Source organism: Eublepharis macularius, chromosome 16, assembly GCF_028583425.1.
Source record: "Eublepharis macularius isolate TG4126 chromosome 16, MPM_Emac_v1.0, whole genome shotgun sequence".
In the NCBI taxonomy this organism is placed as follows: domain Eukaryota; kingdom Metazoa; phylum Chordata; class Lepidosauria; order Squamata; family Eublepharidae; genus Eublepharis; species Eublepharis macularius.
The window spans coordinates 40,592,801-40,616,725 of record NC_072805.1 but is presented as its reverse complement, the minus strand read 5'-3'; the positions used below and the strand labels follow the sequence as shown (position 1 = coordinate 40,616,725).

At 43.8% G+C, this 23,925-nt stretch overlaps 1 protein-coding gene across 4 annotated transcripts; it reads left to right on the top strand.

Moving 5' to 3' along the window:
* Positions 1-7,600: 7,600 nt before the first annotated feature.
* Positions 7,601-23,613, top strand: AKTIP (AKT interacting protein). 4 transcript variants are annotated; one of them, XM_055000450.1, is made up of 10 exons: positions 7,601-7,703; positions 13,272-13,389; positions 14,199-14,404; positions 16,974-17,038; positions 17,143-17,243; positions 18,328-18,416; positions 18,514-18,612; positions 19,490-19,597; positions 20,222-20,282; positions 22,414-23,613. In XM_055000450.1, the coding sequence occupies exons 2-10, from the start codon at positions 13,348-13,350 to the stop codon at positions 22,519-22,521; spliced, it is 879 nt and encodes a 292-aa protein (XP_054856425.1). In that variant the 5' UTR covers positions 7,601-7,703; positions 13,272-13,347; the 3' UTR covers positions 22,522-23,613. The 4 variants fall into 4 exon arrangements, with proteins under 4 accessions (XP_054856425.1, XP_054856424.1, XP_054856427.1 ...); XM_055000449.1 differs by having other exon boundaries at positions 7,617-7,703; positions 13,212-13,389; XM_055000452.1 differs by having other exon boundaries at positions 7,640-7,683.
* The last annotated feature ends 312 nt before the right edge of the window (positions 23,614-23,925 follow it).

Genomic DNA, 23,925 nt, shown 5'->3' with positions numbered 1-23,925 from the left:
TGTCATCATGCTTGCGAGGGCAATTCGTGTGCGTACCCCCACCCCCCACCAAAACAAGTAAGTGCCAGGCCCCAATCCCCCGCCAGGAGGTTGAGGGGGCCTGGCAACCCTAATGTGACATCACTTCTGGGTGAGACTGTAGGAACTTCCCCTAATCTCTATGGTAAAGACCATAGTGACATGGGGAACTTCCTAGAATATCCCTGTGGACTCCATTTTCCAGTCATTTTTTCTCTCGCTCCTCAGTTTCTTGAGGGTGAGGACTGAGGTCAATGGCAGGGCTTTATCTTCCATTGGTGGGCAAATAGCAAGCCTAGTCTAAGGAGATAAGGCAGACAATAAGTAATTTAAATAATAAATAATTTAAAGGGAAAGATACAGAACCAACAGAAAATACTAATTGTGCATAGTGTGGTCTCTGTCACTCACTCTTTCTCTTTCTGGCTGAGGACATGCCAGGAGGAAAAAAGAGCAAAAAAAGGTGACCAAAGACAGCTGTAGTGTTTACAGAAGTTGCCTCTGAGGTACAAAAGAACTAGGACTGAAGCAGAATGTTAAAATTAACTGCAAGCCTAGAACTGCAAAATTCTTAAAAGGTGCAGCATGGCAAAACCGTTTGCCTTAAAAGACACTGAAAAGTTAAAAGCCAGCCTTCTTAAACCATTATATATATATAAAAAACTATATTTGGCTATTGGGCAAAGGAGGAAAATACCAGCTATCCCAGCAAAGAGTAGCCATTTGGTAATCTTTTAGTCTAGAATCAATTGAAACCTCCATATTGTTTGGCTGCTCCTTGGTAATTTTAAGAGATTTGGGGTTTTTAAAATAATTTTTTTATGCTTAAGGGCATATTAATCAAAAACCTTTTGGGGGAAAGAAGGGGTGCTGGTATTTTAAATGAAGAAATGGGAGAGTCTCTTAGGTCATGACCAGTTAGCCGCATGCAGTTTTTAATTACTATTAGAAATGGTTATGGAATCTGGAATTACGGCAAGAACCCATTCAAAAGCTAGAAAGCTGCACCCTGTTCTTTCTGTGGGAAAGGGGAACAGAATCTCATTTGAATACTTCAGGAAAACTTTCTCACAACAGACATTGGGCTAGATGAGCATCTGGATGCAATAAGACTGTTGGACGTAATTCATGGGGTAGTTATCCCCCCCCCTTATCTAGGCATGGTTGAAAAGAATAGGCACGTCGCAAGCGCATGACACTCACGTCCATTGTGTTGTATGAGTTTTGTTTCCTCGAAGGAATTTCTTCTGCTTGTTCATCGAATCGTTATGCCGCGCTTCTGCATAACACTGCGCGCCTTAGGCGAAATAACCTTTTTGCCCATTCTGATTAGCAATAGCATGTCTGCCAAGGGGGGAAATGAATATTAAAAGGGTCTGGGAAAAGTTCAGCTCAGACCCTTCATTTTTTTTTGCAAGACAGCCGCGACGGCCTTTTGGTACAACCATGGAGCTCTCCTCTTGTTCTTACCGGGGCCGATTAAAGATATCATAGACAATTATTCCAACAAGTCTTAATCGATTGAGTGGTCATTTCAGACTGACATGCCTAAAGCAATGGCCTGTATGCAATTATCCAGTTCCAAAGACTTTTGGGTGCGATCAGGTCCACCGTTCTCTCTTATCTGGAAGTAGACCTCAGTGAAGGAAGTAAACTTCCCTTCAGGAGAAGGGGCTGTGGCTGAAAAAAAAAAAAGACCGGGACCCCAGGTATACATGCATCTATCTTGACTGGGAGAGGCTGTGGCTCAGTAATAAAGTCTCTGCTTGGCATGCAGTAGGTCCCAGATTCAGAGTCTGGCATCTCTTTTTAAAAGAAGGTTGCAGGTGATATGAAAGACCTCTGCCCAAGACCCTGGAGAACTGCTACCATTATAAGTAGACAATAGTGACCTAGATGAACCAATGTTCTAATTCAGTATACGTCAGTTTCATACGCATGTTATGCACAGCATGGAATCAAATTCCGGCGCGGCAATCCTCTCTGCGCTTGTGTAGGGCTACCAGTTCCAGGTTGAAGAACTCTTGGAGATTTGGGGAGAGGCGGAGCCTGTGAAGGGCAGGGTTTGGGAAGGGGAGGGACCTCAGTGGGGTATAATAATAACATTTGATTTATATACCGCCCTTCTGGATGACTTAACACCCACTCAGAGCGGTTTACAAAGTATGTCATTATTATCCCCACAACAAAACACACTGTGGGGTGTGGGAGAGAAGCTGTGACTGACCCAAGGTCACCCAGCTGGCTTCAAGTGGAGGAGTGGGGAATCAAACCCGGTGCTCCGGATTAGAGTCCTGCGCTCTTCTTAACCACTACCCAAAACTGGCTCAAAATGCCATAGAGTCCACCCTCCAAAGCAGCCATTTTCTCCAGGCGAACTGATCTCTGTGACCTGGAGATCAGATGTAATTCCAGATCCCTAGCCACCACCTGGAGGCTGGCAACTCTATTTACTTGAGTCTCCTTGAACAAAGTGGGACTTACTTCTGAGGAGATGTGCATTACTAGGCTAGATCTTATCTTTTAGCATCTATTCCTTTGGTGTTCCCAATAAACATAATTTTAGGATCCTCCTCGCTGCAATTTATTCTTACTCCACAGAGTTTTACACCTTTGAGTGCTTTGATCAGCAGAATGTGATTCATTTTTTAAAAAGTTATGCAGCTTTTTCAAATTATCAGCCACTTACAACCCTACTTAAGATGTCACTTCACTGGGAAAGGTAGTAAAGAGATGAAAGAAGGCAGGTGACTTTTGTGTAAACCTCTAGTTCCATATGTAAGTTAACAAAAACTAAAAGAAAAAAAAAGATTGAAAAAGTTATATGTCAGATCATCTCTCAGATTATGAGAGCATGGGCTTTAAAAAAAATTATTTTCACTCAGCAAATTAATTTTCACTGGGAACGCAGCTTCAAATTGGTTTCCAGTCTGGCTACAGCCCATCACACAATTACAGCTATAAATAAAGTCGGTAATTATATTATGGAACATGCTTGATCAAAGGTTGTTTACAAGGCCTCTTTTGCCAAGCTTGTAGCTGATCATACTCTACAGGTTAAAATGATTAGTCTATTCCGTTCTATTCTAAGCAAACCATTGTATGCCTGTGTGTGTGTTTAAATTTTATTAACTAAATAATTCAACAGCAAAATCACAAAATATATTCTGTCTTCAAATTCTGTGTCTCATAAATTGAATTCCAAGTCTGAATAGCTATACAATCTTTAGAGGTCCTTCAAGTGCTGCATAATGCAATGACGGGTGAAAATCGTAGGTATATCAAACAAGCGTATAAAGGGATGGTAACCAAAATAGCATTGTGGAACACAGATATGACTGTAGGTCTGTGCTTCTTTACCAGACCTCTGATTGTAGAATTATGGGTTCTATTCAGCCATTTTTTCTTCTAATGAAAAATGAAAGGTTCCCTCTGACAAACCCCCCCCCCCCAAAGGTAATGCTAGAGACAGGTTGCCAGGAGTTCTCCCAGAATTATACCCATCTCAAGTATACAGAGATCAGTTCCCCTGGAGAAAATGGCACCTTTTGAGGGTGGAAACTCAGAGCCAAGTTACAAGAGACGAATTACCCGAGGACGAGCACGTGAGGGGAGTTGCAATGTGAGCTGGGAAGCTGAGTTTTAGAAGAGATCAGAAGGCTTTGTCAATTCCTCCTCTCTATAGAGCCAGGAGATGCTGCTCAGGTTTGTTTATTTCTTCTTCACCTCCTAGAAGTAGAGGTGAAACTGACAGATCTTTCCAGAGGCAAACAGGAAATTAACAAACCTGCTGAGCAGTGATCTCCCTGGCTCTATAGAGAGGGGAGATTGACAACGCCTTCTGAACTCTTTTAAAACTTGGCTTCCCTGCTAACATTGAGACTCCCTTCACCTGCGCCTCCTTGTGTAATTCCTCTCTTGTAGCTTGGCTCTCACACAAGGAAAACAATGTCTTAGAGCAGCGTTTCCCATCCTTTTCAAACCAGTTTTACTTTTTTAAAAATAATGATTTTAGTTGCAAGATCATTAAATATATATATATATATAGTGTAAACAATACAGCATTTCCAGTATACATGAACCAATAATGCTATTATTCACAACTGTTATCACCTATTATTTGAAAGGCTGTTTCCCTTAATATTTTTCTTTCCTATTTGAAATTGCTAATCTGTATTGTTTAATATAGAATAAGAGTTATCAAAAATAAGTTAATAAGTTATAATATTCACTGGATGGCATGTTTTTTCTTCACCATGTCATTCTCTGTTTGGAACTCTAGAACCGGAAACCATTGCTCTAATAAGTGGGACTTGTAGTTTTGCGATTCTGTTTGAGCTATCTGGTCTAAACCACAGCTTTCCTTATTTATTAATCTCTGTTTTTTGGCTCCCAATGTAGCTTTAGGGTTAGGCATGCACACTTCCTGCCTCCCCAAGCCATGAAGCTTTACCCCTCCAAAGGTAAAGTTACATGGGGGTAGGGGGCTCTTTTTAAAAAGAGGAAGGTCCCAATTAGAGATGGGCACAAACCGGAATACAAACAAAAAAACCCCACGAACCAGCCCGGTTCGTGGTTCGCAAACCAGTGGTTCATGGAAGCTCGTTTTCATGAACTTCCACAAATTCGTCTACTGGTTTGTTTGGTTCACTTTAAACAGCAATGCTCCTTTCCCTGCTGCTTCAAAGCGGCAAGGGAAGGGGCATTTAAACCTGCAGATCAGCTGCTTGTTGGGGAGATCCTCGACAAGCAGCTGATCATTTAAACAGTGGGGCTTGGCTGCCCGGCTGGGAGTTCCCGGCCAGCTAGCCAAGCCGCACCTGCAATTTAAATGGCCATTTCCCTGCTGCTGGGAGCGGCCATTTAAACAGCACCACTGTTTAAATGATCAGCTGCTTGTTGGGGGTCTCCCTGACAAGCAGCTGATCTGGGGCTTTAAATGCTCTTTTCCCTGCCGCTGCTAAGCAGTCGGAAAGGAGCATTTAAAGTCCATGAACCACGAACCGGTTTGTGAACTTGCCCCAGTTCCTGCGAGTTCGTGGTTCCTGGTTCGTGAAAACTCCACGAACCACGAACAGCATGGTTCGTTTTTTCGTAGTTCATGCCCATGTCTAGTCCCAACTGAGAAATTACTTCGCCAACATGACTTTCTGCCATGACTTTGCAGCCTCTTCAACTGAATTGAAAGGCCAAACCGCAATTTCCATCAATTCCATACATTTCGTCAATTCCAAACAATGCATGGACAACAAAATACACTTGAGATACTGCTCAGTTTAAACTGTGAACAATGAGCAATATAGGCATATGGGATGATCGTCTTGAAAGACAGCGGGCATTGCATGGAGAGTAAATCATTTTTCAAACACATTATTTGCAAGGATCACAGCTGCTCTCACTGAAATATTTTATTTTTATTATAGAATAGCCACAGAACACCACCTAGTGGTGCTGTGTGTGGATTCTAAAATTAAGTAATTTTAAAATACTTTTCACATTTCTTTACAATTCTGGACACATGAAGAAGGTTGTATCCTTTGGCAGTATGCTGTGGAAGTCTTAGGGAGGACAGAGAGTGATGTCACACAATGTCATAACGTCACTTCTGGGTTGTACCAGGAAATGACATCATGATGTTCTAGAGATTCGCTCACGTCTATGGTTTACAATGACCCCTTCCTCTTCCCATTGGTGTTCTTGCTGATGTTCTGTGGCTAGTGAATTTCTTTTCTCATCTCCACTTGTGGAGAGATGGAAGTGTGTGTAGACACAACTACTCCTGGTGTAATGACCCCTTCTTTTTTGAAATACATTGAGGAGTTTTCTTTATATAAACGTAAAACTCTCAAGTGACAATGTGACAATATTTTTGCCAATGCCGCATAACACAGGAACAATTATCATGAAGTTATTCCCTAGTGTGATTTGCACATCACGGCAAACCTGAATTTGCTTCACACGGAAACGGATAGCGTCTCTTTAATTTCTTGTGTGCTGCTGTACCACTTGTGAAAGTCCAATAATGTGGGATAGAAAATGGAGTTATAATACTGATCTTACTTTTGTGTTGTATTTCAAAATCACATCTGGCAATGTCTATAATACCCCACCGCTCTTGCGGATACTGGAGATGGGGGATAAATGGTATTGTTAAAGTAATTGCAAGCGTTTGATATATAGCATGATGCAATATCCCATCTCTTCTTTTGCTGTGGCACTTCCCGAAATTCTGCCACACGGGGAGCAGCAAGTCTGTCACATGTGTATGTCGGTTGCTGAGATGTTGTCAAGGATGCTATGGCTTCTAGAATGTCCATTTGATTTTTATCTCTAATCTTCTTCTTTCTTCTAGGGTTGCCAACTCTGAATCGGGAAATTGATGGGAGTTTTTTGGGTGGAGCTTATGGAGGGGGTGGGTTTGGGGAGGGGAGAGAGCTCATTGTGGAGTAATGCCGCAGAGCCCACCCTCCAAAGCTGCCATTTTTTCCAGGGGGAACTCATCTCCATGGTTGGGAGAACAGTTCTAACTCAAGATCTCCAGACCCCACCTGGAAATTGACAACCCTTTTAAAATCTTTTATGAGACCATGTCTTTGCAAACGTTCTTAATTTCTGTCAACCCTTGTGATTCGTTTGTGGTGAATGGAGGCAGAGGGCCTATGTATGAGAAATAGCTAACGTCTTCATTTTTATATATGCAATTCTTTTATGTCACTATAATATATATATATATATATAGATAGATAGATAGATAGATAGATAATTGCATTATATTATACTATAATATATATTATGAAATTTATGTATAAAATGTATAGTGTATATTATAATATAATGTATAATAAATTACAGCGTATTTATATATGATGCATAAAATATATATTAATTTTGTTTTTACACACAATGTTAACAGTCTGGAGAATAACAGTAACAGCCAAATTGCCTGCAAGCAGACTGTGGATGGTCACGTGCTCCCCACGGACCAACCGCCCTTCCTTCTCTCGTCACGCCCTCCCCTCGAGTCCGTCGCTTCCATTCCAGCTTTCTGATAAGCCAGGCGCCACGTTTTTCAATGCTTCCTCCACCAAGCGATTGGTCGTCTCGCCCAATCACATTGCGAGCACTGCCCCCCACATCCTTCAGTCTCTCTCTTTTCCCCGCCCCATCCTCCTGGGCATCCAATCCAGAGCCCGATGTGGGCGCTAACGCGACGCGCTCCGTCCCTTAGCAACCAGCCCGGACCCCTTAGCAACCAGCCCTGCACCGCCCCCCTCCCCGGTCTCCCAAAGGACAAGCGGCGCCTATAGGCTAGCGCGGAGTCACAAAGGCCGGCGGTGGGTGGCGCTGGCTGGCAATTGGCCGATGCGTTGGCCAATGCGAGAGCGTTCGGCCTCTGCCCGGCGGAGAGAGGGCGATGCTTCCAGCGGGTGAGCCGAAGGGGCGGGGGAAAGGGCGTCACTCACCCGGTTTCGGCCGCGCTGCGCCAATAGAAGGTGAGAGGGAGTCACGCGACAGTATTACGCATGCGCGAAAGGTAGTAGCTCGCTTCGCCTACGGTGGCCGCGCAGGGCCATCTGCCCTCCCCTCCCTTCATATCTCAGGAACGCGCTTGTTGGAACTGACAGCCCGGCCTGCGCTGGTGGCTCTCCGCGCTGGAGGTTGCAGGTCTGCCGCGGGGGTGAGAGGTAAGGGAGGGAGGCTGTCCCGGGCCCCAGGCCGCTGCTGTAAAGGCAGCAACTGGACAGGCAGAAGTCCTGTAGGTGGAGCTTGTTTCCCATGGGGAGGTGGGGTGCGGCAGGCTGCTGTGGTGGTCTAACTCCTGCCAGTCAGGCTGCTGGCTCTGAGGGGCCTGGTCTTGAAGCGCTTCCAGTGAACCTTGGGCATTCCAACAGCAGCTTGCCAGGCAGAAGTTCCACAGGGGGAGTTTCCTTTCCCTATCTGGGGACACAGCATAATAAGAGAGAGCCACACCTGCTGGATTCCTGTCACTCTCTTTGGCTTTGCTCCTGTGGCTGTCAGACAGCATCTTGGCAGGCAGAAGTTCCACAGGGAAAGTTTCATTTCCCTATACGGGGATGTAGTATAATAAGGGAGAGCCAAACCTGCTGAATTCATGCCACGCCCCTTGGCCCTGCTCCTGTGGCTCTCAGACAGCAGCCTGGCAGGCAGAAGAGGTGCATTATTTTTTACTACCTTCACAGCTGTAGGATGGTTTGTGGTTTGAAATTGTATTTTGTACTTAGTATTAATTTTATAATATTTTTATTGTTATTGTATTTTAACAATGTCGTTACTCGCCCTGAGCCTGCTTGCAGGGAGGGTGGGTTAGAAAATTTCATAAATTAAATTCCACAGGGGTAGTTTCCTTTCCTTATATGTGGGACACAGCATAGTAATGGAGAACCACACCTGCTGAATTGCTGCCACGCTCCTTGGCCTTGCTCCTGTGGCTCTCAGACAGACTGAAGTTCGGCAGGTATGTCTTCCTTCCCATTGCTAGAAATGCTTCACCTGCCAAATATCTGCACAGGAGCCAAAGCAGGTTGCCTTTTGTGTTTCAAGACACGGGGTATCTTGGAATGGATTGAGCGCTTTGGAAAGAAATGGTTTGATGAACCAGAGTTCTCTTCTCCCACTGTGATACTCTCTTCCCAGGAAAAGAATCCAGGCAGGTACATGAGGAAATATTTCAGTGTCAAGAAGATATAACCCCTCCTAATATTTGAAGAAGAGAGCGTTGACTCTTAAAAACTTATATCCTGGAAATCTTGTTGGTCTCTAAGGTGCTACTGGACTCCAATCCAGGCAGGTTCTGTTTGTGTTGGAAAGCTAATGAGAAAAGGTGCGTGTGTGTGTTGAATGGCCCTCTCCATGAATGTAAGGGCCGCAATGTGGTGTGCTGGAGCCTTTTCTGTTTGGGACTCAGTATGGTCTAGTGGTTATAGTTTCGCATAAGTAGCCATGTTGGTCTACAGTAGAACAGCAGGATTTGAGTCCAGTGGCACCTTAGAGACCAACAAGGCTTTCAGGATATGAGCTTTCAAGAGTCAGAGCTCCCTTCTTCAAATAGCAGTTAATGGTTAGAGTATTGCACTAGGAATAGACCTGAGTTCGAATCCTCACATTGCCATAAAACTTGCTAGGATGACCGTGGTCTTGCTTTCACCCTAAGGTACCTCCCAGGGTTCATTTGAGGATGAGAGACTCATGCAGGCTATTCTGATTTCCTTGGACGAAAGCCTGGATAAAAATGCAAGAGGGTTTTCTTTCTCTTTGTTTATTTGTGCTGTCCTCCACGTTCTGCTAACACTGTTTATTAGGCTGTCTGAGTGAATTGCTTCCTGTATTTTGTAATGCGCCTTGAGGTTCAGTGAGAAAGGAGTTGATTTTTGAATTTTGCCGAAGCTCTGGTATGTGTTGTGCCTTGGCGTATCGTGCAGTTCTTTGGTAACCGGTGAGGTTGAAAGAAAAAGAAATGCCTAGGATATGAGAATATCACGATTAATATCCGAGAAACTAAAAACATATTACAAAATATTAAAAATTTTAAATCTTGTTTTATAGTAGGGGAAGGTGGTTGTATATGTAACCACAATTAATAGATTTGTAATTCCCTTTTTGGAATTTGATTGAAGATTTTGTAATTAATTATATTTTCAGCTTCTTGGATATTGACCTCAATATTCTCAAATCCAAGGTATTTCTTTTTCTTTCAACATCTTTGGACACATGTTGTTTTTCTTGATTGAAATCCTCCCTTTTTTTGGTTCTTGCTGCTCTCTGTCAGCATCTTTAGCAGATGTGTGATTTCTGGACAAGCAGGGATGTCACATCTCTTCCAGTCGCCCACTGACTTGGTGAATAAGCCCTCTGGTGTCTTGGACTATAGCTGTCCATTGTCAGAATCTGTGCACATTCTGACAGCAAGACTCTTTTTGCTGTATACATCATCGAAAGGTTCCTAGCACTGAGGCTGTCGGTAAAGATGACATGCATATTTTTTTTTTAGTTAGCTGCTGCTACTGAGCTGGAATAGCTGATGCAGGGAGTGGCCAGTTGGAAAGAGTACAAGGTACCAGTACAAGGTACCGGGACAGCTTATCTTCAAACAGGCAAGATATGTTTGCAGCCAAACCATATGTCTGACTGTTATTCCTTTAGTCTCTGTGCATTTCTTTCACTTTTTTTTTTTTTGCCTGCTTCTGAAGTGTTCACCTTGTTTTCAACTCCCTTCGGGGTTTATCTGAGCTGTCTGAACTGTTTTATCTGGCCCACTTTACTCTCTTCAAGAATAAGAAGTTGGTCTGGTTTAGTGTGTGTGTGTGTGTAGCTTAATGAAAAGATCTGAAGATGGAAGAATAAAAACATCCAGAGGTTGGTGTTTTGAGAAGTGTTGCTGTAGGAAGTCGTTAAGAGGTGCTCCGATAAAGGTGTGCCAGCGTTTGTTTTGGTTGTGGAGCTGGCAGACCAGTCTAACCAGTTAATGTTCTTCGACTGGCCTATTTTTACGTTGCATGCTCAGGAGGTGAGCTCACGTCTCCTGAGATGGTACAGCATATATGATGCTTGCAAAGATTATATATAACTGGGGAGAGGGGAGGAAAGTGGCAGGGGTGGGGGCGGGTGTCGGCTTTTGATGAGATTTGCCAAAGGGTACAAATATCCATGTTTTTAGAGTCCAGTAGCACCTTTAAGACTAACCAACTTTATTGTAGCATAAGCTTTCGAGAACCACAGCTCTCTTCATCAGATGCATCTGATGAAGAGAGCTGTGGTTCTCGAAAGCTTATGCTACAATAAAGTTGGTTAGTCTTAAGGGTGCTACTGCCTAAAGGTGCTACTGGACTTTTTACTGTTTTGCAACTACAGACTAACATGGCTAACTCCTCTGGATCTATGACCAGTTTCAGGTTGGTAGCCGTGTTGGTCTGTAGTAGAAGAGCCAGATTTGGGTCCAGCAGCTCCTTAAAGACCTTTGAGCCCAGGCGATCTTTGTGGTGGCCACTCGAAATCTAATTGGATGGGTACAGCATCATCATAATAACCAAGTTGAAGGACAGCCCAAAGCTGAATCTCAGAAGCCTGTTTGGAGTATTGCTTACATCAATATTCTCTGTGTCAGGAAAATACTTCATTATGCTTAGAAGCCCAAGGCTGGCTTGCCTGGCCTTGAAAAAATTTATTCGGCTTTATGAGCCACCCCAAAAATTGAGGGGCCAGACTTATTTTTTGGCCTCTCGGGTTTTATATTTTCTTGATTATACCTTCTCATTGCTACCACAAAACCTAAACTCTTCAGAGACTGTGACACTGAGAGATCTCTGTCTTTCGGTGCTGCACCTCTGAAGATGCCAGTCACAGCTGCTGGTGAAACGTCAGGAACTACAATGCCAAGACCATGGCTATACAGCCCGGCCATGAAAGCCTTCGACAATATATCTAAACTGTTCAGTTTCTTCAAATCTTTTAAAAATAATAATAAAAGCATTGTAACGTCTAAATAAATATAGAGTAACCCTGGTTGTTGTCAAAACAGAAAGCTAACCTCTATCCCTCACCTATATAAGCTTCGTACTTCTACTGAGAATCACCAAGATGCGCTGACAATAAATGACTTCTGAAAATATTAGGAGCCTGCAATGAAATTTCTTGGCTCCTTGGTGCCTGGGATTTATTGAGCCCTGTTTATAGGACACTTTCACATCCCAACAGAGTTTAAAAAAGCAGGCTAAAGGATTGTTTTGCGGAAATCCCATGGTAAAGCATTCCGAGTAAAAGTATATGGGAGAACGAGTTAATGATCACGCCGTAAACGAGAGGGCTCTCTAATGACAGAGCGGCTGTTTCTAGTGAGCGTTAGTGCCTGCCCGCATCCCTGAGCACAGCTAAATTCTCCATTGTGGAATAGACCACTGGAGAATAAAAGCTGATGCATGTGTTTGTGCATGTCTCTTTTTTAAAACTCCCTAATCCTATTTTGCTTCAGGGTTCAACAAAAGTCCTCTCCAGTGTTGGTTGTTTGTTGAAACAGAGCATGAGCAATTCTTCAGACAGGTGTAAAGCAATTCTAAAACTGACATATTAAATAACATAGAATTACCCAGTAGTATCATGCTTAAAGCAACAGGGAGTACATAGTAGAACATACTTAAAACAACAGATAGAACATAAGGCAACGTAGTGGTGAAGTCCATGGTCCCTATCTCTTTAGTGAAGGATCTCTTTGAGGCCAGCTTTACACAGTACAGCCCTCCTATCTGAGTAAAAAAGCCCTTTGGAATAACTCAAGTTTTGTTTCTGCAGCATTCTGCACCAACTAGTCTCCGAGTTGACTTAGATGGGAGACCTAGGTATATAGTCAAGTCTTGAGGTCACCATAGCATGGATCCAGGTGGCCAGATTGGCTGTGCGGAGGTAGGAAGCCGTCTTCCAGGCTAGAGCAAGGTTGTAGAAAGCATTTTTTGCAGCTGCCTTCACTTGCTTTTCTAGAAGTAGCGCTGGATCCAGTGTAACTCCTCGGTTCTTAACTGAGTCTGCAGGGATCAGGTCAGGCTCACCCGGGCTATCCAGATCAGGGCGCTTAATAAGTAAATGGCCACAAAAGAAAGATCTCTTTTGGATGGCTCTTGTCATGCCAGGAGGCTGATTCTTTTGCTGGAAACAAAGGGGAACTCGCCTGTCAAAAAGGCCGTGCTTACTGAAATCTCCTGGTTTTAGAGATCCTGCTTGGAAGGCCAGTTGTACATCTCACGTGAAAGCAGAGCTGGGGTCTTGTAGGTGCTTAAGTTCATTGGGTGTGTTTGCTTTTGTAAGAGAAAAAAAATGTAGCAAGTCTTTAAAATATGCAAACTGGGTACCCCTCTATTCATCTTGTTTGAAAAATAAAATAAAATCCTGCTTTCAAGTCACAGTTGATTTATGGCAACTCCTGGTTGCCATTGCCTGCCTCTGCAACCCTGTTCTTCGTTGGAGGTCTCCCATCCAATGGCTAACCAAGGCTGACTCTGCTTAGCTTCTGAGATCTGTTGAGATCACGCTCTCATGGACTGTCCAGGCCAGAGCATTCATCTTGTTTAGTAACAGTCCAATATAATAATTAAAAGGGTGTGTGGAGTAACCTGGGTGTGCATATAAAGACCACCTGTAAGCATTTCATATGGTGCCAGACTGTGGTGTCTCTCTTTTTGTGTAAGGTGGACTTGACCTATGACAAAAGTGGGCACCAAGTTGATGACTTCACCTTATGTTTCCAGGATAGACAGCAACTTCAGAAAGCTGGTCAGTTGGAGGCATAGAAATATTTACCATCCTCTCCCGGGAAGGCACGGTATGAATACTTTCTGGAGCATGTCTACGAGTTCTGCGCGCAAGGTAGAGTATGACCAATTAGCCAAGGCAGAATACTTTAAACAAAGCAAATGTGTTGTGCGAGTAGAATCCCGTGCCCCAATTTTAATATGTTCAGAGCAACGGAGGTGCATAAGACACATTAATGGGGAACTTGCTTTAGGTTAAAAATGTTTGATATCCAGTGGAAAGCACAATTTGAATATGCGAGAGAGATTTTTTGGTGTCCGTGAAATGTTTCAGGACTAGAAAAGAGCAAGAGTCCAGTAGCACCTATAAGACTAACAAAATTTGTGGTAGGGTATGAGCTTCCGTTAATCGCAGCATCTGAAGAAGTGAGCTGTGACTCACGAAAGCTCCCTACCACAAATGTTGCTAGTTTTATAGGTGCTACTGGACTCTTGCTCTTTTCTACTGCTACTGACAGACTAACATGGCTACCCATCCTGATTTGTTTCAGGACTGTTCACCCGCTTTTCTGAATGTGCACTTCTCCATCAAAGGCTTGCTTAGGCGAGGATTCCTGGCTGTGTTGAGTTGGGCGGCAGTTTAAAGGGAGTATTTGGCACAGCAGACAGGGCTGACCTTCCTCTTAAAGACAGGCATGCTCTGACTGGCATGCTGCCAAACCTCAGCCGATTCCACAGCTGCAAAGTAGCCAAATTCAATAAAGCAACTGGATATATTATAATAACTGTTAGAACTGGCAGAATGTTTTTTCACATAAAAGTTCAGTTTAGCGTCTTTAACTCTGCCTGTGTTAACTGGCGTTTTCATCACTAAATACCTATGGAATGAAAGTTTCTCTTACCTGTTTTGCATTTTTCCAACAGAGGCCTGAAACAGAAGAAAAAACACTGGCAGGCGAGCTGAAGAATAGCCCTCCACGCACCGCTCCCAAAAAACAGCTGCCTACTATTCCCAAAAATGCCGTGCCGATGACCAAACCTGCTTCTCCGGCCCTTTCCGCGCAGTCTACAAACGGAACTCATGCCTCTTACGGGCCTTTCTACCTGGAGTACTCTCTGCTGGCAGAATTGTGCGTATGTTGGCACAAAAATGCCATGCCTTGCCATCTTGCTGGCTTTGCTTCTTAGACAATTCTTGCTGACTTTGATAACTTTTTCCAGCTGGAATGGCATAAAATTCTTCCAAGTGCTTTCCCTGCTCCTGCTGAAGTGCTCTCTGATAAACAACTGCAGATATATAATGGACTAGCCCAGGAGGGTCTTCAGCTTTTTTGAGCCTCTGGTCACCTTTTGAAATTCTGATACAGAGTGGGGGTGGGGGTGCAACCACAAAATGGCTGCCGCAAGAGGCAGAGCCAACCACGGAATGTTAGGGAGTGAGGTTATGCATAACGCTCAACAAGTCAGGCAGAAGGTCTATTTAACAGGATTCCTTTTAAAACTAAGATACTGTTTAAAAATATTTTCTTGTGCACACACAACTTATCTTCAGTCACTCAGTGATGATCCTTGTGCTGTGATGGCAGCTGCTGGTGAAGCAACTTTGAATAATAATAATAACGACAACAACATTCGATTTATATACCGCCCTTTAGGACAACTTAACGCCCACTCAGAGTGGTTTACAAAGTGTGTTGTTGTTATTCTCTTGACTATCACCCTGTGAGGTGGGTTGGGGCTGAGAGAGCTCTAAGAAGCTGTGGCTGACCCAAGGTCACCCAACTGGCTTCAAGCGGAAGAGTGGGGAATCAAACCTGGCTGTCCAGATTAGAGTTCTGCCACTTTTAACCACTGCACCAAACAGCCACTCAGATTTCCGGAGGTGAAACAGAAGCCTTGTTGGGTAGAAGTCCCACCTGGCCTCACCCACTTTCTAAAAACACTTGGCAGTCACCAGGGAAGGTGTCAGCAGGCATCCTGATCCCTATGGGTATCATATTGGGGACTCCTGGACTAATCAATAATTTTGTCTTGGGACTTTTGGGGGGCAGAATTACCTGCTCTGATAAGAATTGAGGGGAGCTGTTACGTATTTTTAAAAGTTCTTGGGTTCCATCTCTCTGTGAAGGTTAAGCACGACCAAGAAATGGGATGCTCAGGGGGCAGGGGGAGGCAGTCAGCCCTGCATAGCATAAAATTTTTTAGCAGTGAAGGTTTTACCGGTGGCACAGTTGGCAACGTTATTCATGGTATTTTTTTTGTTGACGGGGCTTTGTTCATTCCAAACAGGCTTTTATGCATCAGTTAATCAAAAAGCTTATTTGAGCTTCTCTGGCCCCCGTCCCTCCTTGCTGTGCTGCTGTTACAGAACGGCTGGGTAAAATTCCATTCATGAAGGCCATGCTGTTGGGAGGGAGCACAACTCCCAGGCTCGTTCTCGGGTGTCTTTCAGCGGAAACAAAGCCTTGGATGTCCCCTCTCAGGGCTGCAATTTGATCCATGTTGCATAATGTGCGCTCAAAGCCAAAAAGAAGTTGGAAGAAAACAAATAATCCCTGAGGCTAGAGAAGAGTGCAAACGAAGTTAAGTTCTCGTTTGTTTTTGGCATCAGTTCTTCCAGTTTCTCCGTGCCTGCTCCCATCTTGCTCATCTTCAGGTCAAAAGCTTTGCTTTGCTGAGGGAACTACTGTGCAAACTCCGTTGATGCAACAAGAAATGAGGTCATGTGCAGATATGGAGGCTGCTTTGTACCTAGTTGAACCACTAGTCCTGGATTGCCTTTCCTGGTCACCAGAGATGCCATGCCACGAACAGAATCTTGTGGGATGTTCTCTGCTGCTGAGCCATAACTCTTCTCCTTTTTAAGAGTACCAGGAATGAAGTTCTTGTTTTCGCCCAATCTTGTTTCTCATTGTTCAGTGTTCTTGCCTTGGAGTTGGCGTCTTCTGCATGGAGTGTCCTTAAAGGCTGATTGGGTATTTCCATCCACTTGAGTCTGAAACAGGCTCTTTGATAGCAAAGGGCCTCTTCATCACTCTTGTATGTGAAGCAGCAGGCCCCATTCAGTTGACCTTGGCTTAGCTTTCTTTTTTGCTGGAAAGCCTCGGCCCCACAGCCCAAGCCAGTGCTTCACAGCTATGAATCTGCAGGCAACTTCTTGATAAAGAATGCAGGAGTATTACCCCCCGAGAGAAATTGCTATGTATCTACACTTAAGTGTGTGTGTACATGCACACAAAACTATATTTGTTATTTAATCACACATAAAAGCCCCAGGGGCTCTTACATAGAGGCTTTTAAGCTACTGTGAGTCAATGCAGGGATATCTGAGCCTTTTGGTGTGAAATAGTAAAGAGTCCAGTAGTACCTTTAAGACGAACCCACTTTATTGTAGCCTAAGCTTTCGAGAACCACAGCTCTCTTCGTCAGATGCATCTGATGAAGAGAGCTGTGGCTCTTGAAAGCTTATGCTACAATAAAGTTGGTTAGCCTTAAAGGTGCTACTGGACTCTTTACTGTTTTGCTGCTACAGACTAACACGGCTAGCTCCTCTGGATCGTTTGGTGTGAAGGGAGAGAGATCCTGAGTTGTCGATGAAATGGTGAAAGCCTATAGAAATAAGGCTTCTGAGAAGTTGTGCAGTCTTGATGTGTTTCTCATTCCGATCCTAACCAAACTTTTTTTTTTTTTAATGTGCAGCACTCTGGTTGTGAAACAGAAGCTGCCGGGGGTCTACGTGCAGCCTTCTTACCAATCAGCATTAAGTAAGTTTGATTATAACTTCTGGTTTGTTTGTTTCTGTTTCTCCTTCCCTCTTTTAAAGCACTCTTTACATTCCACCTGCTCACCCTTTCCTCCTCCCCTCCAGTGTGGTTTGGAGTAATATTCATAAGGCATGGCCTGTATCAGGACGGCGTGTTCAAATTCACAGTCTACATCCCTGACAACTACCCAGATGGTGACTGCCCGGTAAGCACAAGTGGGCTTGTATCGTCCTGTTATTTATTTGAGTGGTTTATGGGGTGGTTGTGTTATTTAGGTTTCCGGAAAGGACTTGGCTTGCTAAGAAAAAAGGGTAAGAATGTGGTTTTTGGAATCAGACACGCTGCTTGTTCTTGGTAGAAAGTGATTTCTTGTTCCTCCGGCAGCAACAAGTTCTGGCAGCTCTTAAGAGGAGACGTGAGCCCGTAAACTGTAGTTCTCTAAGGGAATGTCAGCTGTTGGCATCCTCTCTCTTCTTCAGTGTGTTTGGGAATCAAGTAGTCTGGCCAAATCTGCTGAATACATTTATGGCTTAATTTTTTCCCCCTGAAGCCTGTTCCTAAAAATCCAACCCTTTAGAATTAGTGCCATGTGGTGCAGATTGCGGAATACAAGTAGTTGAAAGGCATGTTACTCAGTGGAAGCGTTTATTGCTCCAAAAAGGAGCACCTCTGATGTATGATGGTGTTGAGGCTAGGGTGTCAGACTAGCCCTGGGGAGATTTTACTTATTTATTTATTTCAATTCTTATCCCGCCCTCCCCGCACAGGCAGGCTCAGGGCGGATTACATTCAATTAAATTGTTATGATAAAACTTGCATTTTAAACCGTTTAAAACAGCAGTAAACAATGTAATATAAATATTTAAAAAGAGACAAGATAGCAGCAGCGGAGGTAGTCAATCTGCCACTCAGCTCTCACTTAAAAAGCTGGATGCTGAAGGCCTCTAGTAGGGACGGGAGGGATGCCTCTAGAGGGGACTCAAATCCCCATTCTTCCATGATGCTCATCACGGAGGGCTTAAGGACAGTCACGTTCTCTCAGTCTAACTTACCCCGCAGGGTTGTTCAGAGGCTATAATGGAGTAGAGACAGTGAACCACATGCAACAGCCTGAACTCCTTGGGAGGAAAGTGAGTTAAAAATCAGATGTATAAATATACACGAAGGGGAATGATTTCATTACTTGTGCCAGCCTCTCCCAGGACTAGTTAGGTATTTTCTTTTTAGGCTGTCTACCCCACCTGCAAGCCCAGCTTTAATTTGATTTTAACTTTCTCTCCTTCCCCCAGCGCCTGGTCTTTGATCTGCCCATCTTCCATCCACTAGTTGACCCTGTATCAGGAGAACTGGATGTGAAAAGAGCCTTTGCCAAGTGGAGGTCAGTGGGATGTGACAGAAGCTTAGTATTTGGAAGCAAGAGCTTGGGTGGCCTGTCCCGCTAAATGGTCCTTTTCTTGTGCTTCTCCTCCCTAAAGGCGGAACCATAACCACATATGGCAAATCCTGATGTATGCGCGCAGAGTTTTTTACAAGATTGACACTGCCAGCCCTCTAAATCCTGAAGCTGCTGTATTGTAAGTTTCCCGTTTGGGGTGCTGTAAGGCTATAGGCCAGCCCCGTTTAGGGAAGTGCAGTTCACGAGGCCTGAATGTACCTACACCTTATTGGAAGCCGTGGATTTTTTGTGTGTGCAGTAGATCCAGAGGAGTTAGCCATGTTAGTCTGTGGTCGCAAAATAGTAAAAGAGTCCAGTAGCACCTTTAAGACTATCCCACTTTATTGGTCTCTTCGTCAGATGCATGGAGGGTAAGAAGAAACTGGCCAGAGATATATATATAGGTGGTGAGGGGAGGGGGGGGAGTCAGTTGCAAAAGTCATGAAAGAGGGGGCGTGCACAATTCAGACTGGTTGTAACCCCTCCCCTCCATAGCTGAATCTGAACGGAATGCCTGAAAGGCAGTTACTTCTGATAATGAGATAACCATCCAGAGTGTCTATTCAACCCAAGTCTGACTGAGTCAAATTTATATGTGTGTGTGCAGTCTCTGCAGTTTCCATTTTGGAACGTCTTCCATTTTGGAAACAGTGCCTTGTGCTTTCAGGTGTCCTGGTGGGGATGGGAGAAATCTGCTAGTCCTTGGCTGAGCCAGTGGGAGGGGCGGGGGAGGCAGGGAAGACATCTAACGAGCTAAGGCAAGACAGCTCTCCTGCTGTGTACACCAGAGAGGCTAAAGAAGAAAGCATCGTCTCTTCCCCTTTTATAACGGTATGAGAGACATCCACTAAAGTTGGAATGGGTCTTCTGTTTGACCTCTTGCAGCTTATCCATCTTTATGGTTTTTAATGGGTCCAGAAAGCTCCAGAGTCTCAGGATTCCTTACACCTACAAAAAAAATCTCATCCAATGGATAACCCTCAGGTGTGTTTTGTCTCGGTCTGTTGCCCTCCCAGATACGAAAAGGACATCCAGCTTTTCAAAAGCAAGGTGGTCGACAGTGTCAAGCTATGCAGCAGTCACTTATTTGATCCACCGAAAATAGAAGATCCCTATGCAATTAGGTAAGGGGCTTTAATACCATTTCAGTGCACCACGTACTGCAGCATGGACAAAGAATTGGAATTGCTATTGCTGTGTTTTATTGTTTTATAATACATGTTTATGTATTCTTTGATGTTTTACTGATTCTTTGATGTTGTAACCTGCCCTGAGCCTGCTTGCAGGGAGGGTGGGGTAAAAATCCAACCAATCAGTCAAGATGATGGTTCAGCCTTCTAATAGCCGGATTGTGGCAACCCCACTGCAGGCAAACTTTTGCCGTGGATGTGGGTGAATAGGGTTGCTTTTATTTTCTGCTAAATTTTGCTTGTAGGATTGGAGGATTAAACATATACCTTAAGTCTCCAAAGGTATCTAAAGCACTTTAAACATTAGCTTACCTGTGTAGCATGTCATTTTACTGCCAGTCCCATCTAAACAAAATCCTGAAATTCAGGAGTATGTGGTAATTCCCAAGGATGTAATTGTAAGTCATTTGTTCATAGTTCTGCTTAAAAACAAGCATTTGAATCCTCTTGTGGAGTAGTTATTTTCATGCTCAGATTTGTTTTTTTATGATGCCTTTTAAATCACTACCTTACAGTGGAGGTGAACTTGGCCAAATCTGTTCTTTTGCCTCTTAACAGTTTTTCACCGTGGAATCCAGGTATACATGACGAAGCTAGAGAGAAGATGTTAAGCCAGAAGGTATGTAAAAGGTTCAGTTTGCTTACTGTATTAATGTGCGCCATTAAAAAAAAAGCAAAATAGCTTCTCTGTCAGAAGTTGCAGCAACTTTAATATAACTTGTATAGCCAGACTCCAGTATAAAGCGTCAGACATTTGACAGGCACGCAACCTGGCACGAATTTCCAAAACACAGACCAACCAAGATGACATAGCCCAAGATGACATTGCAATCCTTTTTTAAGCATTGCCAAAATTCTTGAATACTGTAAAGAATTTCTCAGCTTTTGGAGTTTATCTACTGTCTGGTAAACTCTCCCAGGCACAGTGTGTAAAAGGAGGAATTCGGTCTGCTTTCCTTTGCCCCAGAGAGGAGTGTTAACTTGGCTTCTAATGAATACAGTGATCTTTCTGGATCAGTGCAGAAGGAAAGTTCCTCCCTCTTCTTTTCAACATCAAGTCTTCTTTAATAGGCTCATCCACCAGTCTGGAAAGGATTAATGTGCTGTTGTTTATCATTGCTAGGGTTACATGCATGTCTTTAAAGTTCTGGAATTCTCTCAGGGGCTGGGAGGGTGTTCTTACTCCTCAAAACCCTCCTCCAAGCTGTCTCCATCCTCAAAGGCTGGGGCCCTCTCACTTATCCATTTAGACTGGTGGATGAACATATTATGACCAGGCCACCATCAGGTAAGAATAATTCAGAGTTCCTTCTTTCCGGGTTGCGCACTTGAGATAGCCTGTTCCAAATATATTTTTTTGTTTGTGGCATTCCATCTTCAGGCAGTCTGTTACCGAATGCAGTTGTAGCTCTCCCATGGGTTTTTATGTAAAAATAGATCTTGAAGGTCTCTGCTTCAATACTATTTGAACTAAGTGCACTAGAAGACGTAAGACGCATGTCTTAAGAAGGGCCCTGGATTGAATGGGCTTGCCTGTTTGTGGAGTTTGCCTGGCCTGGTGCTGTGAAGATACCCTGTCTCCAAGGGCTGGGCATTTGACAGCTCCCCCCACCCCAGATGTGCTCCAGTTTTTTAAAGGTAGCTTCATTTATATACAGAAAAAAGAGCAAGATTCAATGCTAGTAGCACCTTAAAGACCAACAAGATTTCCAGGAGATAAACTTCCGACAGGCAAAGCTCCCTTTGTCAGATACATAGCGTTGCATCTCGGAAGCTCATACCTTGGAAATCGTGTTGGTCTTTAAGGTGCTACTAGCACTGAATCTTGCTCTTCTACTGCAGATAGAGTTGAAGAATAGGAACAGAATCTTTTAATTGTCAGCAGGTTTAATACCTATTCTAAGTGTAACTGTTAGTATGAAAGAATGACTTAAAATTGTAATTAACACTTACTTACAGACTTCTTTGCTGCTTTGTTCAAATGACAACTCACAACGTGCACAAAAGTTGGGAGATGGGGAGAGAAGCAAACTCAAGATCCCAGTCTTGGGCAGATTCTGAAATGGCCAAGGAGAATGGCCACTGGCAGGGAGACGTCCTAAGTTAGGGCTGGAGGGAATGTCTTGCCTGTACCTCTGCTGCAAGTAGGTGGGGATGGCCTCCCAAGGAACATTGTTGAGCTGGGTGGAGCTAAATGATAGTTATTCATTAGCCGGTATTGGTTCTGTGTACAAGATCATTTATAAAATGGAAGAGCTCTTGCAGGTTAGCATAGTATATATATGTATCAGCAGGGCTTTTTTTCTGGGAAAAGAGGTGGTGGAACTCAGTGGTGGAACTTAAGACCGCACAATGACGTCACTGTGGGTCAGCTGGAACAAGGGGGGGGTTGTTTTTTAAAGTCTAAATCGCCCTCAGCAAAAATGGTCACATGGCCAGTGGCCCCGACCCGTTCTCCAGACAGAGGGGAGTTTAGATTGCCCTCCAAGCCGCTCCAGCAGGCGCTGAGGGCTATCTAAACTCCCCTCTGTCTGGAGATCAGGGGGCGGGCCACTGGCCATGTGACCATTTTCAAGAGGTGCTGGAACTCCATTCCATCATGTTCCCGTTGAAAAAAAGCCCTGTATATCACGTTCATCCAAGCAACTGTTTTAACTGAAAATCCTAATTGCAAGTAGCTCTGGAAGGCTTTGTTATAAGTGAGACATCAATAAATACAATAAATTCTCTTCCTCTCCTCCCCTTCGTAGAAGTCAGAGGATCAACAGTGCAAAAGTATGCAAGTGTCTGGCCTCTCGTGGGTGAAGCCTGGCTCAGTCGAGCCTTTCAGCAAAGAGGAGAAAACTTTGCCTACTTAACTCCTGTGGATGGGGGGAAAAAGCACTCAACACTTTCTGCAGAATAAGGGAATGTAATGGAGAGCCAGATGGCAAAGCGGTGGATTTTTTTCCTTCTTGACTTTGGATTAGTATAGAGTAAAACGCCAGCGGCGCCTCAAGTAAACCTGCTGAAATGGATTGGCTTGGACTCCTTTTGATGTTTTTACACACGTGTTGTTTTAACTGCAGCCTGCAAGTCGGAAGTAGCTCGAAACTTGGCCGGGCTTTTGCTAGCGAAGTCCAGCTTGGGTGGTTAATACCTCAGGTTCTTGTACGCTGAGGTTCTTAAGTGGGTTACTTTTTAAGCTTTTTTTTTTTTTTAAAAAAAAAATTTCCTTCCAGGACTAGGTGTTTTTTTTTTTTTAACTTAATACACCGGGCAGGAGATACTTTGTTCCAGAGGTAATCTGTGTTTATGTAAACTAATATAGCAGAGTAAAATACTATATTTAAAAACTTTTAAATGCATTTGGTTTCTATTGTAAATACATTAGGATATGGAATTTGTAAATAGTGGTTTTCAGATTCCTTGCTGCCCCTAAAAGGGCAAGAAGGCTGAGATTGGCATGTATGATGATGTGTAAGCTGATTTTCAGTGTTGTCACTATAGGCTGCCTTTTACCATAGCTTTACCCCTATCTTCAGATCCACAATACAATTGCCTGCAAGCATCGTATTTCGGGGCGAGGAGGCGGATGTTTCTCACTGCAAAGACGCACACTTGGCAAACGTTTCAGACAGTCAAGAGAATACATTTCCCCCCCTCCCTGGGCAATGTTTGCACGCATCTTAAAATGCTGGTCTTGAGATGTGCTAGATCTATAGTAAGAGGCAGCCTTAAATCGCTCATTAGTCAGGCAGGACAACAGATTGTGCTGGGGCGTGTGGGTGGGTGGGTGGTTACCAGGTTTCGTATGACTAGAACAAAGATCAGAACTCTCTAATATAGTTCTAATAGTTAATAATTAATAAAATCTTAGAGGATCTGGGTAGCTTCCCATAGTGATAACAGTACAGGCTGATGTGACTAATGCGTCTCCATAGTGGCATCTTAAAAAAATAAAAGACCAGTCGTCAAAAAATGTCTCTTGTTTTTGTTCAGAAAGGCACTATGTATGAAGTCCATACATTGGTATTGACTTCAGATCTTAAAAAGTCGTCTTAGCCATAGTTACTATAGGTTAGGCTGAGCTGGGTAGCCAGGAAATGATGCCTTAATACTGCTTGAAGAAACGACCCTCTAAGCGTGGCAAGCTTTAGGTAGGGCTTCAACAGCAAAAATTGGGGGCAGCTTTTCTACTGCTCAAAAGAGGGGGAAACCCTTTGACCCCCACCCCCAAAAAGCAATTAATGGGATATTGTGGGAGCTGTGTGGACAAAAAC

What these genes read in the sequence shown, in the direction of transcription:
- AKTIP (XM_055000449.1), top strand. Translation starts at nt 13,225, where the DNA reads ATGACAAAAGTGGGCACCAAGTTGATGACTTCACCTTATGTTTCCAGG. An exon ending in AGAGCCTTTGCCAAGTGGAG is followed by an intron (nt 18,417 to 18,513) that starts GTCAGTGGGATG and finishes TCCTCCCTAAAG; the next exon opens with GCGGAACCATAACCACATAT. An exon ending in AATCCTGAAGCTGCTGTATT is followed by an intron (nt 18,613 to 19,489) that starts GTAAGTTTCCCG and finishes TTGCCCTCCCAG; the next exon opens with ATACGAAAAGGACATCCAGC.